The sequence below is a fragment of the Zosterops lateralis genome (assembly GCF_965231275.1).
Source record: "Zosterops lateralis genome assembly, chromosome: 1".
In the NCBI taxonomy this organism is placed as follows: domain Eukaryota; kingdom Metazoa; phylum Chordata; class Aves; order Passeriformes; family Zosteropidae; genus Zosterops; species Zosterops lateralis.
In genome coordinates, this window is record NC_139762.1 from 113,418,550 (window position 1) to 113,432,502 (window position 13,953).

The following is a 13,953-nucleotide window of genomic DNA, read 5'->3' on the forward strand; positions in this document are numbered from 1 at the left end:
CTCCATGCTGCACACTAGGAAGAGTGAAGTCAAGCCATCCAGGGGATTCATTGGTGCTGTAAGCAAACCAGTGTCATTAGGCACAGACAGCTGTGGATCTTCAATTCATTTGCTCTCATTTAGAATTCTCAAATAATGACTGTAGTTTTAGTAGAATTACTTTGAAAAGAGCTGACAATGGGACAGCAGTTTGTACCAAGTCAGCAGAAAGAGACCAATGTTTCTGCCGTGAAAACTTTCATTTTCATATTCTCAACAATAAATTCTTTAATTCTATTAGGTTTGTTTTCTTCTCCCAAAACATATCAAAATATTAACTTAGTCTACAGTGCAAAGCAACTGGAGGTGTTTACTGTTTATATTTTCCAAAGGCAAGTGCCATATGTCATTGAATTCTGTACATTACTTCTTCAAAAGGAATTGATAATTATATACTGTGCCTGCAAAACTGGGACCAAAATGTCTCTTGTCATTGGTGAAGGCTCAGTCAGGAATATATCAATTTTCTGTATTGGAAACCCTGATTCAGGTGCCCAGAATGGGAAATCTGGAAAAAGGGTTCTCTAACTTGTGTTCTGTTGCCCTTAGTGTGCCCTTAGGTTACCTCTTCTTCATAACCAGGAAAACTTCCTTTCTCTCTCTCTTTTGTCCAAGGGAGTTCATTTTATGTTATCAATAGATGCCAGAAGCTGGAGTTGGGATTTAAAAAACTCCTGAAGCCTCTTGATAATATCTCAAGAGATAGCATTTTTATAGACTGAGCAACTAGAAATTTGGTACTAGTACACTTGACTGCTCATATGACTCTACAGTATTTTTTATATATTTGGTTCTGTCATTTTTTAGCACAGTTATTCTGCTTTAAAGTCTGCCTTTTAGAAACTCCTCACCTCTGTCTAAAAACACTTTAGTTCCCTTTTTCATCTGTTTCATCCATGCACCTATGTTGTAGATTTTTCATTTTGATTTCTAGAGCTTATCTAAGGTTACCCTGTGAGCAATTTGAAGATTTCAATCACTTATTTTCTGAAAGGTCATTTTCTTTGTTATTGAGTGCTAGCTGAAATTTTTTTCCCCCTGCTATTCTGTATTAATTAATCCTCTTATATCCTTTATCAAAGTTACTGTGTTTTCCAAGACATTTTTTCTATTACTTTGACGTGCTCCACTTTGGACAGATGCCTAGATGTGATTCTCACAGGTCCCTCTCAATGCTGAAACATTGTTCCTTGACTTCTGTTAGGTGGCTCATTTTATGAAATAATTTTCAACTTTTTTTGTATTTTTTTTTTTGGTCGGGTTTTTTTGCCTATGGGTTTACCTCTCTCTGAGTATTTTGCCACCCCAGTTTACAGCTGGTGTAGTTTCACTGAATCAGCATATAGTAAAATGAAATTACTGGTTCAGAATAGGGGATCAGTCCATACAGTTCTAATTTGCAGTTTTGGGATGGCTTTTTCTTCCTGCAGTGAAGGAGGTCTCTGTTGCAGATGGGCCTGCAGCAGGGGCCTTAGAATAGGTTGGTTACTCAAAAAAAAAAAGAAACCACAGTCTCAGAGGCTGAACACATTATCTAGGATCATTTTACTTTACTGCCTACACAACAAACTATGTTTTGAACAATATACAGAAAACTACTAGTGGAAAAATGTCACATATGGTGAGTCTTTTTGTCTCAGCAGTACATTCAATGGGCAGGTTTGTTCTCCAGATTTGATTGTATTGTCCTATCAGACAATTAGTGTACCTTGTTTTATCTGTTACAGAATGGCACTGTTGCTCTTGCTCTTAGTTTTAAGCAATCTTTAGCTCAGGAACCATTAGCACTAGCACCTTTTGTAGGTGTTCTGCAATCTAAAGGAACTGTTTGATAAAATGTGAAGAATTCAAATCCTCTGAGGCTGGTCAGTGCCTAGTTTTCCATTTGCACAGGAAAGGCTTAAATCTGCTTATAATCTATTTAGTGAATGTTTATTTGAATGTGCAGGCATTTCACCATAATGGCCATATTCACCATGTTCTAATTAGGCACGTGTGTTTTGGACAATATTTTCCTTGCTTCATTTTTTGTGTGATTCCTATGACATTCCAATGAAATGCATTGAGTATAATGCACATATACTCTAGTTAAGGGGTATAAACATTCCTTTCATTATCATAATATAATAGCCTGCATTGTAGTAGCCTATATGTGTAGAAAAATTTAGAGCACACACTGGTCTTTTTTTGTTAAGAATGTTCCTGTATAAATAATGCAGAGTGTGTAGCTTAAATAAATGTCAGGCCCAACATTTTACAGATGGTGAGGGATGTATAGACACAAGAAACTATGGAAAATGCTTTCCATTGTTTTACATTTCAAGATGTGCATGCTGTCTACTTCAGACTGATTTATTTAGGCTGGTAGCAAAAGAAAGCTCTATTTAATGATTAGATCATTATCATCTCTCTGGTTACCACAGAGATGTGCAGTGCTACAAAATGTACTGTAATTTATTTATCTGTTATTATCTTTGTGTTGTGTTATAATTACCTCTTGTTCTCTTCTTCTGAAAGAGACTCGTTGGTATTTTGGTTTTGTAAACATTTATTGCTAAATGGTTTCTTTAAAAAAAAAGCCTTGAATATACTTTGAAATTGTGCTTATAGTTACTGAAAATTTTTATTTTTGGTCATGGAAATTACTTGTAGTTGTAAGTAATACAGATACCAGTCTTTCTATGTAAACATATAAACAGTTTATACCCTTTCCTTTCCTCCCACAGATGTGTTGCATTTTCAAAACAAAGAATGTAAGTGAGAGTGTAAAAGTGTGGAGGAGACTTCATGTCAATATGTTCCTTCTTTTACTACCTACAGCATCTTGCTTCAGGGGTAGTACAGCCCTGTTATTAAAATTTCTGGTCCCAGATTATTATATTTTTTTTTTTTTTTTTTTGGAAATGTAACCTCTCTTCTTCCACACTCCTAAAGATTTTGCCCCTTCATGATCAGTGTGGCTCTTTGGTTTGCTGCACATTTTCTATCACAGTTTGCTGCCACCCCTTATTCTTTGCCCTTTGGCCAGTTATGATTATATTAGCAGTTATGATATAAAATGTAATTTGGATATATAGCTCAATTATGCTAATTATCAGGTCAATTTATCTTTGCTACTTGCTATTCATATCTACAATTTGTTTTAGCATGAACTTTAATGCTGAAACCCTTGAAACTAATTTTTACAAGGCTCTGCCAAAATTTTGAAGATGTGTGTGTGTGTTATTGATATCAATTATATGCCACGGGCAATATTGGTACAGTAATGCATGGATGTGAGAGCTGCAATGAATGCTTGGAATTACAGTATTACTGTATTACTGTATAAAATTGGTCAAGGAACACCACTCCTATTTAGAGTCCTAGTTGTAATAGTGATAAAGAGTTGGAGACACAGTTTTAGGATAATTTTACACAGATTAAAAGAAATACCCTAATTTGGTTAAGCATAGAGTCTCTCTATCAACATTTCTCCTATCTTTTAATACATGTGGGGCTATTTTTTTTTGTCAAGTATTTGCAATATTATTTTACTACTTTTAGTAATAGTTTAGCTTCTCCTCTGGGAATCAGGAGTAGCTGTTTTTCAGTGATGATGGACAACATGATGTTTGAGTTTCATAAGCTGACTTGGGAACCAGCAAATAAAAAATTTATGGAAATGTCAAATTCTAGTACCTATTTGGTGGTTTAAGGGTAACAGTATTTTATAGAGTTTTTGTAGAGTATTGTCCAGTTTCAAGCATTTCGTTATATTCTGTTTTCATCTTTGTTCTTTCTTAAAAGTAACTAATTGTGTTTGTTAGGATGTCTAGTACCATTCTTCACTCCCAAGAACTGTTAAAATTACACATAAATGAAACTGTGATCTACTACATAGCAGCAGAAATGGCCAGCTGTGATTAGAATAGAAACACTGCATGGAAAAATTGCCATTAAAATGTAAACAATATATATATATTTTTTAGTCACAGAAAGAAACACTGAAAGGAAACATAATAGTATATAATCACTGCAAAGAATGTTTTAAAATAAATTTGCATATCTGAACAGTTATAAAAATTATTTTAGTGTGGCATAGAATATCTTAATACAGTAATTTTAAATTATATTGCAGAATTCTTGAATGTGTATTTTTTTTGTGTGTAAGATGTTGGTCTATACTATAAGGAGAGGCATTAAAAACTTGTAAATATATTTTAACTACGAGTTAGTTTTGGAAGTTCTATCATTCACTAATGACAGATGCAGAAACCTTCAAAAGGAAGATGACTGTTCATTTTTTACAGGTGTGGGAGTTGTTCATCTGCTTGCCCATCTTTGTATGTGGGGTGAAAACCTAAAATTTTCCTTGAGTTTATGATAGTTATTCCTCTTTTAAGATGAAATGAAGGTTAAGAACCCAGATAATTGTTTTGCATAAATCTGGGGGTTGAAAATGCTTTGGTAGTGAAAAGTAGCTGTTACATCAGATATAGTTAGGTGGTCTCCAGATAAATTGCAAAGAAAGACTTTGTGAATTAGCAATGCATAGCAATGCTCAGAATAATGTGGTTTTCTAAAGCTTGGTGTTTTAATATTTTTGTGAAGAGAAATAAAAGATTTGAACCTAGAAGTGACAAATTCATGGATAGCTGTTGCTAGTTGCAAACCTGAAAATCAGTAGAGTTTTCTTGCAAAATTTTGATGAGAAAACTTTAGGATCTTGTGCAAGCTGCAAGGATAATTTCAAGTTTTTTCTTCTTGTAGTGTTGGTGTATGAGGTCCATGTATACACAGGTGCTAAACTTGGTGCTGAAACAGATTCCAGTGTTTATATCAACATCTTTGGGACAAGAGGAGATGCTGGCAAAAGGAAGCTCCATAGATCTAAGAATAATAATGTTAAGTTTCGTCATGGACAGGTGAAGTAAAAAAAAATGCACTTTCTGGTAAATAAGAATAAATTATGGCTAGAAAACTGTTTCATCAAGAAATGTAAATATCTTTTTATTTATGGGGTTTATTCAAGCATTAACCATTTTCCTTATTTAAAATTGTTTACATAATTTCATCATATGGATAATTTTTATCTGCTTTATCAACCATTTACTGAGAACTTTAGGTATTAGAATTTGGGTTTTTTGGTTGTATATATATGTATATATTGTATATATATGTAATATTGTATATTGTATATGTTGTATATGTATGTATATATTGTATATATACAATACAATTTGTATTGTATATATAGATAAAATGGTGACAGTAGCATTTTTGTTGTCCTGAACAGATCACTCTGAATTTTAGAATCAAATTCCAAATCTGCATTTCTAAGTATGTTTTCCAATCTTGGTGAGGTACAAAGGGCTAGAAAATATAACCTAGACAAGAATAATTGAAACTGATCATTGTGTCATGCCAAAGGTATCAATGCTGTCTCTGTAGAGTAATTTTCAGGTGTTATTCACCCTAGAAAGTTTTAAAGAATCCTCACTGTTTGGCCAGGATGAATATAGAACAACTATATTAATTTTGGAGGAAAAAAAAGAGTGAAAAAACAGATTTTCTATACTGCTAGAGTCAAATAGCTATATTTAAGACCTTTATCCTTTTCCTTGTATGGTTCCACAGATGGATATTTTCTGCATAAGGGCTGTCTCACTGGGAGACTTGGAAAAAGTTCTGATTAGCCATGATGGAGCTGGTCCAGGTAGGATTTAATTTCCTAGAGACCAGTCTGTTCTCAAGTCCTTTTTAAACCCAATGCACTTGTTTATGTTGCATCCTTCATAGAAAATGTGACAGAAGGTCTTGCAGTGATAAAAAGTCTTCCTGCAGGTTGGTCACTGTGATGGGATGATGAAAAACTGTGGTAATGGACAGGAAAAAGGGCATGAGTTTAATGCCACATACTGTTAATCCACTATTTGTTTTTGCGATTATTTACAAGAAAGAACTATTTATTTGCACGTAGAAAACTCAAAAATGTGGCTCACACTGGTAAGAAAATCTTTCACTAGAGAATCAGTGAAAACTATCCAGGAAGGAATTAAATATATTCAGCAGTTGATTTGGTACCTGACAAAATTTGAGTAGCTATAACACAATGTCCTTGCTGCTTTAGGCAATTGTAGAAGATTTGATTATATATATTTGATCTGTGAAAGTCAATGTGGAGCTGTTCCAGTGAGTGGCATTGTAGGTTTTTCAGGAAAAAAGAAAGAATTTGGTAATGAGATGAATTTTGGGTACAGGCCCTTGAAGACATGTGCATCTCCCTGGAACAATGTAAATGAAGAAAAAGCTAGCATTTAAAAGTGCCAAAGATGTAAATAATGCAAATATGCTTGCAAATTAATATCTAGAAAGAAGCTACATGAAGAGAAGGATTTTTAGGCAGTTCAGGGCTCCACTGATAAAAGATTATAAAAGCATGTTTACCTTACTCTGTTCTGAAATGGCCCCAAGCAATGCCCATCTTGCTGTCTGTACTGCCTAAGGCTCTGAGCAGGCTTGTGACTATTACAGAAACAGCCATAATAGTGCAGCCTTGGAATGGTGTGTAATTTTGTTTCCTGTGTCTGTAGTTCCATAGAGTTTGCTGCCTTCAGCAGTGTGGTTGATTATACACCAGAGAGTTTCACATTGTAGTAACCCAAGACATAACACAAAAGGCACTGTGGTGGAGCCCACCGTCCCTCTATTCCCCACTGCACCATACCATGCTCTCTTCCCTCATATCTCCTTTAATAGGCAGCACAGATCAGCAGGATCAGCATTACAAATCTGTATCCCAATTCAGCTATCTAGGATGTTTTTTGACATTGGAGTTCAAATCTGCGGGTTTGAAGGACTGTCTAAACAGGACAATGGATTGAATTCTACCTGTAACAAAATGTATGCCTTGGTAGTTCAGAAAGCTGTTCACTGAACTCAGCACAGACAGATCTCACAGATACCTTTTGAACTGTATCCAGGACTAGCCCCACATAAGCCTAGCCTGAGGTGGCTGAGGGGTTGAGAGCTGGAAAAAGACAGTGGCTCAGAAGACAATCAACATTTTGGGGGTTGGAAAGGAGGAAAGAGGCTTCCTTCTGATGTGGGACACCCCTTTTTCTCATTACTTGCCTGAGTGACAGGGCAGTAAGGCCTTTAGTCTTGATTTGGAATCTGTCTTAAAAGGATCCTAGAACAAATGTTTTCTTTGGGGCTCCTAGGCTGCAGGGCACAGATCTACTCCCACAGCTACTGTGAATGAGGAAAGTAAAGGATTTTTGTCCTAGAGAACAGGCTTTTCTCCATCCACCTGGGAATGCCCTTCCTATGTGACAGAAACTGCTGCCTTCTAGGGACTTCCAGACTCAGAAAAAGCCAGGGAGGCAAAGCATAAGGATAAAGAGAATGATTGCTTCTGACCAAAACATCCCTCATATTTTTTTGCTGCAATGTGATGATAGGTAATGGTGTGAGTTGGATGAAACCTTGTAAGCAATCTGACAAGTTGTGAGTGGTGCAGGTACCGTGAGAACAGGATATTTGAGAGGGGTGTTGCAGGACAACAAGACCAGTCACCAGGATGGTCATTGGAAGTGATCTAAAAGATCAGCATGGATGTGCCAGTGGTTACTGCTGTTAGAGAAAAGATGAATTCTTCTGTAGCCCAGCAGAAGTGAGACTGCCCAGCCCCATGCCTGCTGGTCTCATAGTAGCAAGGCTTGTGTTCATTCCCCATCGACATGCACACAAACAGATTTATAAAATACATATATTTGCACATAGCTGGCCATGCAGACCAACACAGACAGGAACTCAGCATGCACCCAAACAGTACAAGTGGCCTTTCCTGTTACCCTCTGCAGCTGACCAGAACAACAGTCCATCAGTGTCAAATATAAAAAATATGTAAAGGATGGATGGATGTATAAGGCCTCCAGTAGCTGGCCTTGGGCAGTCAGTTTTTCTGGTTTCTGGATCTGGATCCTTGCATCCTCAGTTTTGCTTGTTACTGGCACCAAGACATACAAAGCCCCTCTGCATCTGCACATGAGAGCATAAGTTTAAAAGATTGATTATTAGTATTTTTATATATGCAATAAGGATTTCACTCACAGAGGACCAATATTTTCAGCTTTCACACAAATCTTGATTATTGGCATAAACAGATTTGTCCCAATATCCTTGTACCTGATCACAGGGAATCAAAAGATGTAGACTGGTATGTGGATGGTGTTGACAGTTCAGAGCTGTATGTATGTATTTGTCTCCAAGGGAAAAAACCCACTCCTCTTAAAATTAAAACAAAGGCAGAGAAGAATTGCATCTTTTATGAGAGACAGAAAATAATAAAGCTTTCATTCTGTTAATATATCTTATTTATTTAGATGAGATCTGTCTTAATATGATCTGTGTTTCTGCCAGAAAAAGATAATCTAGGCTTTTTTTCTTAAAATTTATTTTTAAAAAAAGTATGATTTCACATGATAAACTTTTGTCATTTCAACACAGGCAGTGGATGGTTCCTGGATAAGATTGTCATCAAACATAAAGAAGGAGAGGAAGCTCAGGAAGTTGTATTTCCTTGTAATAGGTATGTCATTCATGGAGAAAAAGAATTTGTTACCTGCCGGCAATGTAATGAGAAAAATTTAGAGCAGATATGCACACACAACCTAGATGTTTGAGCAATGCCCCAGAGGTTTTCAAGACACAAGTGTTGCAAAATTTTGCACCTGAAGACAAGGAAAAAATTCCTATATTGGCATGGAAGGGACTCATAGCCTAATGCAGAGAAGCCCCAAACCAAATGTTGCATAAGAGGAAAGGTACATTGATTATGGTGTATTTGTTGTTGTTTTTTTAATCTAAATTATACAGAAACCATGTGAAATTAAATAAGCTCTCAGTTCTGAATCTTTTAAGAAGTATTGTGTGTAAAGATCTGAAATTACATAGCTGCCATTGTGGAAACATGGATGAGTTGCACAGCTGCAGTGCTGCCATGCATGACTTTATAAACTCTTCAGCAGGGAGAGGCAAGGAAGGAGAGGAGGTGGGGCAGCCCTGTATGTTGGGGCATTTCTTGATTGTCTGGGGTTTGATGATGGTATGATAGAGTTGGATGTTTATGGGTAAGAACTGGGGGGAAGGCCAGCAAGGCAGTGTCATGGTAGAAGGGTCCAGGTCTGTTGCAGAGCAGCCAACCAGGAAGAAGAAACAGACAAAATGTAATGTGAGCAGCTGGAAGAAATTTCACAACTGTTGTTCTCATGAGGCACTACAAATACAATACAGCAGAGGAGAAGGAATTTAAGAGGTTTCTGGAACCCATGGAAGAGAACCTTCTGACACATTTGGTGAGCAGAATAGGGAAGATACCTACTGGATAAAGGAAAGGCTGATCCACTTAAAGCCTTCTTCCCATCAGTCTTCAACAGCAAAACCAGTTCTCCTCATGGCCAGTCCTCTGAGCTAGAGGAAAGGAGTGGAAAGCAGAATGAACCCCACAATCCAAGTGGAAATATTCTGCCTGCTGCATCACTTAGATATATACAAGTCTATTGGGCTGGATGTGATCCACACACGGGAACTGAAGGGAGAGGCACTTGGGTCACAACAGCCCCATGCAGTGCTACAGACTTGGGGATGAGTGGCTGGAAAGCTGTCTGGTGGAAAAGGATCTGGGAACACTGGTCATCAGCCAGCTGAACATGAGCCAGTGTGTGCCCAGGTGGCCAAGAAGGCCAGTGGCATCCTGGCTTGGATCAGCATTATTGTGGCCAGCATGACCACTGCAGTGATTGCCCCCTGTACTCAGCACTGGTGAGGCTGCATCTCGAATCCTGTGTCCAGTCTTTGTCAAAAATTGCTTTCTACTTTTAGTGATCTTTTGTTTCTTAGGATGGAATGAGGAGATAGGTCTCAAAAGTTAATCAAGCTATTTATTGTAACATGAGTTGAAATGCAGTGGAGTTTAGACTTCATGCATAAGAGATTTATTCATAGAGTTTTGTTACACACAAGAAATGAAATGTGTTATAGATCCTTGGGTTTAAACAACTACATCAACAATAGAATAGAAGCTAGTGAGCATATATTTATTTATTTTTAAGTAAGTGAGGTTGTTGAAGATTGGAAAATATTATGTGAGCAAGGGATTCAACTGAAGGAGTATGAATCTATGTTTGCAGTGAAATGATATTGCAGAAAAGGTCCTTAAATTCATCAGTATAAAAGAAAAGTAAAGAACAGAAGTTCAGTTTGTTGCTGAAGATCTGCAAAATTTTAGACACTTCCAGACCTGCAGGTTTTATATATAATTTTGAGTACAATGACCATGAATAACCACTGTGGGTTTTATTACTCCCTCATATGTGCAGCTGAGTCTCTGAACCAATAAATAATTAGTATTTCATATAATGGACTCCATATAGTACTAACTCACTTCATACAGCTACCATGAAAATTCTTCCTTGCCTGGAGCAAATTGAACCAAATTCTTCTTCTATGAGTAAGGCCAACTGTGTTGAAGGTATAAAAGACAATTTGATCTTGAAAGTAGTTTCAAGGTGTAATTTGATAGAAGGTGTATAAAAAATACTATTGGAGACAAAAGATAATGGTCAGATGATATATGTACTATGCTAATAGTTTTTATTAATCTTATTATTTTTGTTTTTGCAATGAAAGATGGTTAGATGAATATCAAGATGGTGGGAAAACAGAGTGGGAGCTAACTGCCAATAGTAAGTATTTTGTTAAAGAAAATTTGTTACAACACTACAGTATATATACTTAATGTCTAGTTATTACTGAAGAACCCTTCTAGATAAGACCATAACTTAAGTAAAAAGTAATAATAAAATTAGTTGCCAATTATTTTTCCTACTCATATTTTTAGAGGATGGGAGCTCAATGAAGACATTACTTAAAGGTAAGAGTTGTTTTCCACAGTGTTTTCTATGCCATAGTTTTTTCTGTTTGAATATAAATCAATATTGCCAGAAATATGTGAGCAAGTGACCTCATTTGTATGTGTGTTTTCTTGTATTTGAGCTGTGAGAGAAAATGACAAATTGGCTGGCAGTAGTCTACAGGAAGGACTAGACCTTTATAAGCAATTGAAAAAAAACATAAACCATTTCTGGTTTTCTTCCTATTTCTACTCTTCTGTCCTGAAATCAACCAGCAATTCTTCTCAGAAGAGATTCAAGTGTTGTTTTGTTTACCCCAGTGTCACTGTCATTTAATACTCGGGGACAGGTCCCCTAGCAAACATCAGCAAGTTGAAAAATGTGTTGTGAAGCATCAGTGGAAACATTTTCAGGTTAAAATTCTGAAGTAGCCAGAAATAATACAAGCTTATACTCCAAATCCTCCAATGAAGCTAAAGTGCATTCAGTTGGCTAAATCTGCTTGAATTAATAAAAAGAGGTTAATAAAAAACTCCCCACCTAGCTTTCTGTTTTCATATCTACAAAGACAGTCTCATCCCTGTAATGCACTAGTTACCATCTCCATGTCTCTTCCTAATCAGAGAAGAGAAGCAGACTGGCACACATATTTTTTATGAACATTTAACTGTAAATGGCTATTCTGTGCAACTATGTCTGGGAATTTTATGGGAGAAACTAAACTAAAAAAAGTAGTGTTTCAATTTGTCTCTTGCTTTCTATAGGATGAGTCCTAGTCTCTCAATCTAGTTCCAGTTTCAGTGAAGATTGAATAATTTGCATTCAATCAAATAGTTTAGCCAACAGCTTTATTATTCCACAAAACCATAACTTTGACAGGAGGAGAATTATGAACTTGGTTAAGTAAAGACTTTCCCATAGAGAAAGTTGATTTTCATGAGTGACTTGGAATTGGATTCTGCATTCTGCTAAGTGCACAGTTCTGAGAGACAACCATATCTGTTTCACCTTATGTTCAGAAAATAGACTATATTTTACCACCAATTCAAAATTTTGTCCAGCACAGTTTCATTCTTCATTATGTAGTAGTAAGCAGGCACAGATGCACAGGCTGCTCATTGCCTGTGAATGTCAAGAGTGATCAGACTCAATATATTGATTATGAGGAGAAAGGAGTGGCTTATTCTTAACCAGCTTTTGAAGTGTCACACTGTCAAGATGTCCAGAAGAGACTGTTGAGATCAGAGCTTCTGGGAAAAAAGGTTATAAAAGAGAAGAACATTTGTAGGAAGTTATCTGTTAGTTAGCTAGAGGAGACCTTAGCTTGAGCTGCTCTTCAGCCATCTTTTTTTTACCCATGGGCTCATTCCAGTAAGGAACTGAGATCGGTTAGAGATGGGACTTTTATGCCTTATGTGAAAAAGATGATGTTTGGGACTGATTTTTCACAGTTTAATCTGTGTTGTCATATCAGTGATCTCATGGACTTTGCATAACTGAGCTTTGTAGAAGGGTACCAATCACAAGAGGTTTGGAAAGATACCCTGTAATCAGTTCTGCATCATTCTATCATGGCTCAGTGCCAATGTCAGAGCTGGTAAGAGAACATTCCAGAGACTCAGAGTGCTGGGAGAAAAAACAATTCCCTTAGATTCTCCCAGCACGTGTAGCAGTGAAGATTTTACATGGCAGAACAGTGATAAGCAGTTTCCTTCAGAGTGGAGGGGATAACTTTCCATGTAACATATATTTACTGAATAAGAGGCAAGTGGAAGTTCTGATGTTAGGGAGCCAATGTTTTAGGCACTCATGTGGTCATATTCTGTATGAGCTCCACTCTGCAAATGGGCTTCAGGGAAAGTCATAAAAAGCTGATTGGCATAATTCAGTGTTTGCTGATATTCAGGGTAAGATCAATGTGCTTAAGTCAGGTTGAAAGCATCAGTTACAGATCAAATTACTTTATAAGTCACTCTGAAGTTCAGAAATCTCATTCACTTTGGATGAGGTTAGTAACCTGTTCAACCACCTAGCCAAAGAGGAAACTTTGAAAGTCATCATTGTAGGTAGGTTACTTGAGGGCTTTTTGTCCTTTTTCAGCCAGGCTGGCATTATGCCAGCTCTAATGAAGCATAAATCCCAGATCCCTGTGACTGCTGCTGCTGGCTATGGATTCTGCCAAAATGCAGTCTGCCCATATCAAGTTTTCTCAGTAACCTTTGTACATTTGTACATTACAGAGAGGCTCTGGCAAATCAGGCATAGGAATAGATTTATTTGTATGCCTCTGATTCCTCCTCGTATATTTGATGCAAGATAAATAAAGTGTATTTCCCTGGTGGAGAAGGCAGATAGGTGCTCTTAGCTCTCAATTGAGGTTGATTTGAGGGATTTGAAGTTGATTTCAATGGGGCTTTATGTTAGTCTCTAAAAGTTTCCTATGTGGTAGGGATATTTTACAACATTTTCCTTCTGTTTTCTCTATTTATTTTCCTTTTCTGCCTCAAAATAGAGGAGGTATTGTGATAGCACATAGGAAAGAATTTTCTCTAAGCAGGAGACAAGGTATGTTCCAATCATATCCTTGCTGCAGTCAGCTAAAAGGGGCTGGCTTCCTGTAATGTGATGCCTTTAGGGTGTCCTGAAGTTTTGTGGGGTTTTGTGGCTGGTAAATAAAGTGTGGTTCGGTCGCAGAGTTTGGTTAATAGATATTTCTTGGTTGGCTCTTCTGTTGTGCAAGGTTTTTGGTATTAAGGCATACAGGAAATTAATATGAAAGGATAAAGCAGTCAGTAAATTCTGCCATGACTAATTGTGTTTTGGAATTATTCCCTACCTTGCAAGTACTTGATAACGGACTAAGAATAATCACAGGATTCCCAAATTTAAAAGGGAATGGACTTGCTTCTAAAAAGAAACAACAGTATGTTTCCATTGCCAGATGGAGGCGGAAATCCCTAAGAAAAAGAATTAAGCAGACTGACTGCTCTGCCTCAAGGAAACACAAATTTCTACAATC

General features: G+C 36.9%; 1 protein-coding gene across 1 annotated transcript in view; it reads left to right on the forward strand.

The window, feature by feature from the left end:
- The window catches only part of RP1 (RP1 axonemal microtubule associated), a gene marked incomplete at both ends in the record, with an annotated part of 171,442 nt that overhangs the window by 79,276 nt on the left and 78,213 nt on the right, over nt 1-13,953 (forward strand). Inside the window, 4 exons of the mRNA XM_083858160.1 lie at nt 4,789-4,943; nt 5,656-5,734; nt 8,530-8,611; nt 10,711-10,766. Coding sequence (XP_083714286.1) covers nt 4,789-4,943; nt 5,656-5,734; nt 8,530-8,611; nt 10,711-10,766 — 372 coding nt within the window. The remainder of the gene's footprint in view (nt 1-4,788; nt 4,944-5,655; nt 5,735-8,529; nt 8,612-10,710; nt 10,767-13,953) is intronic.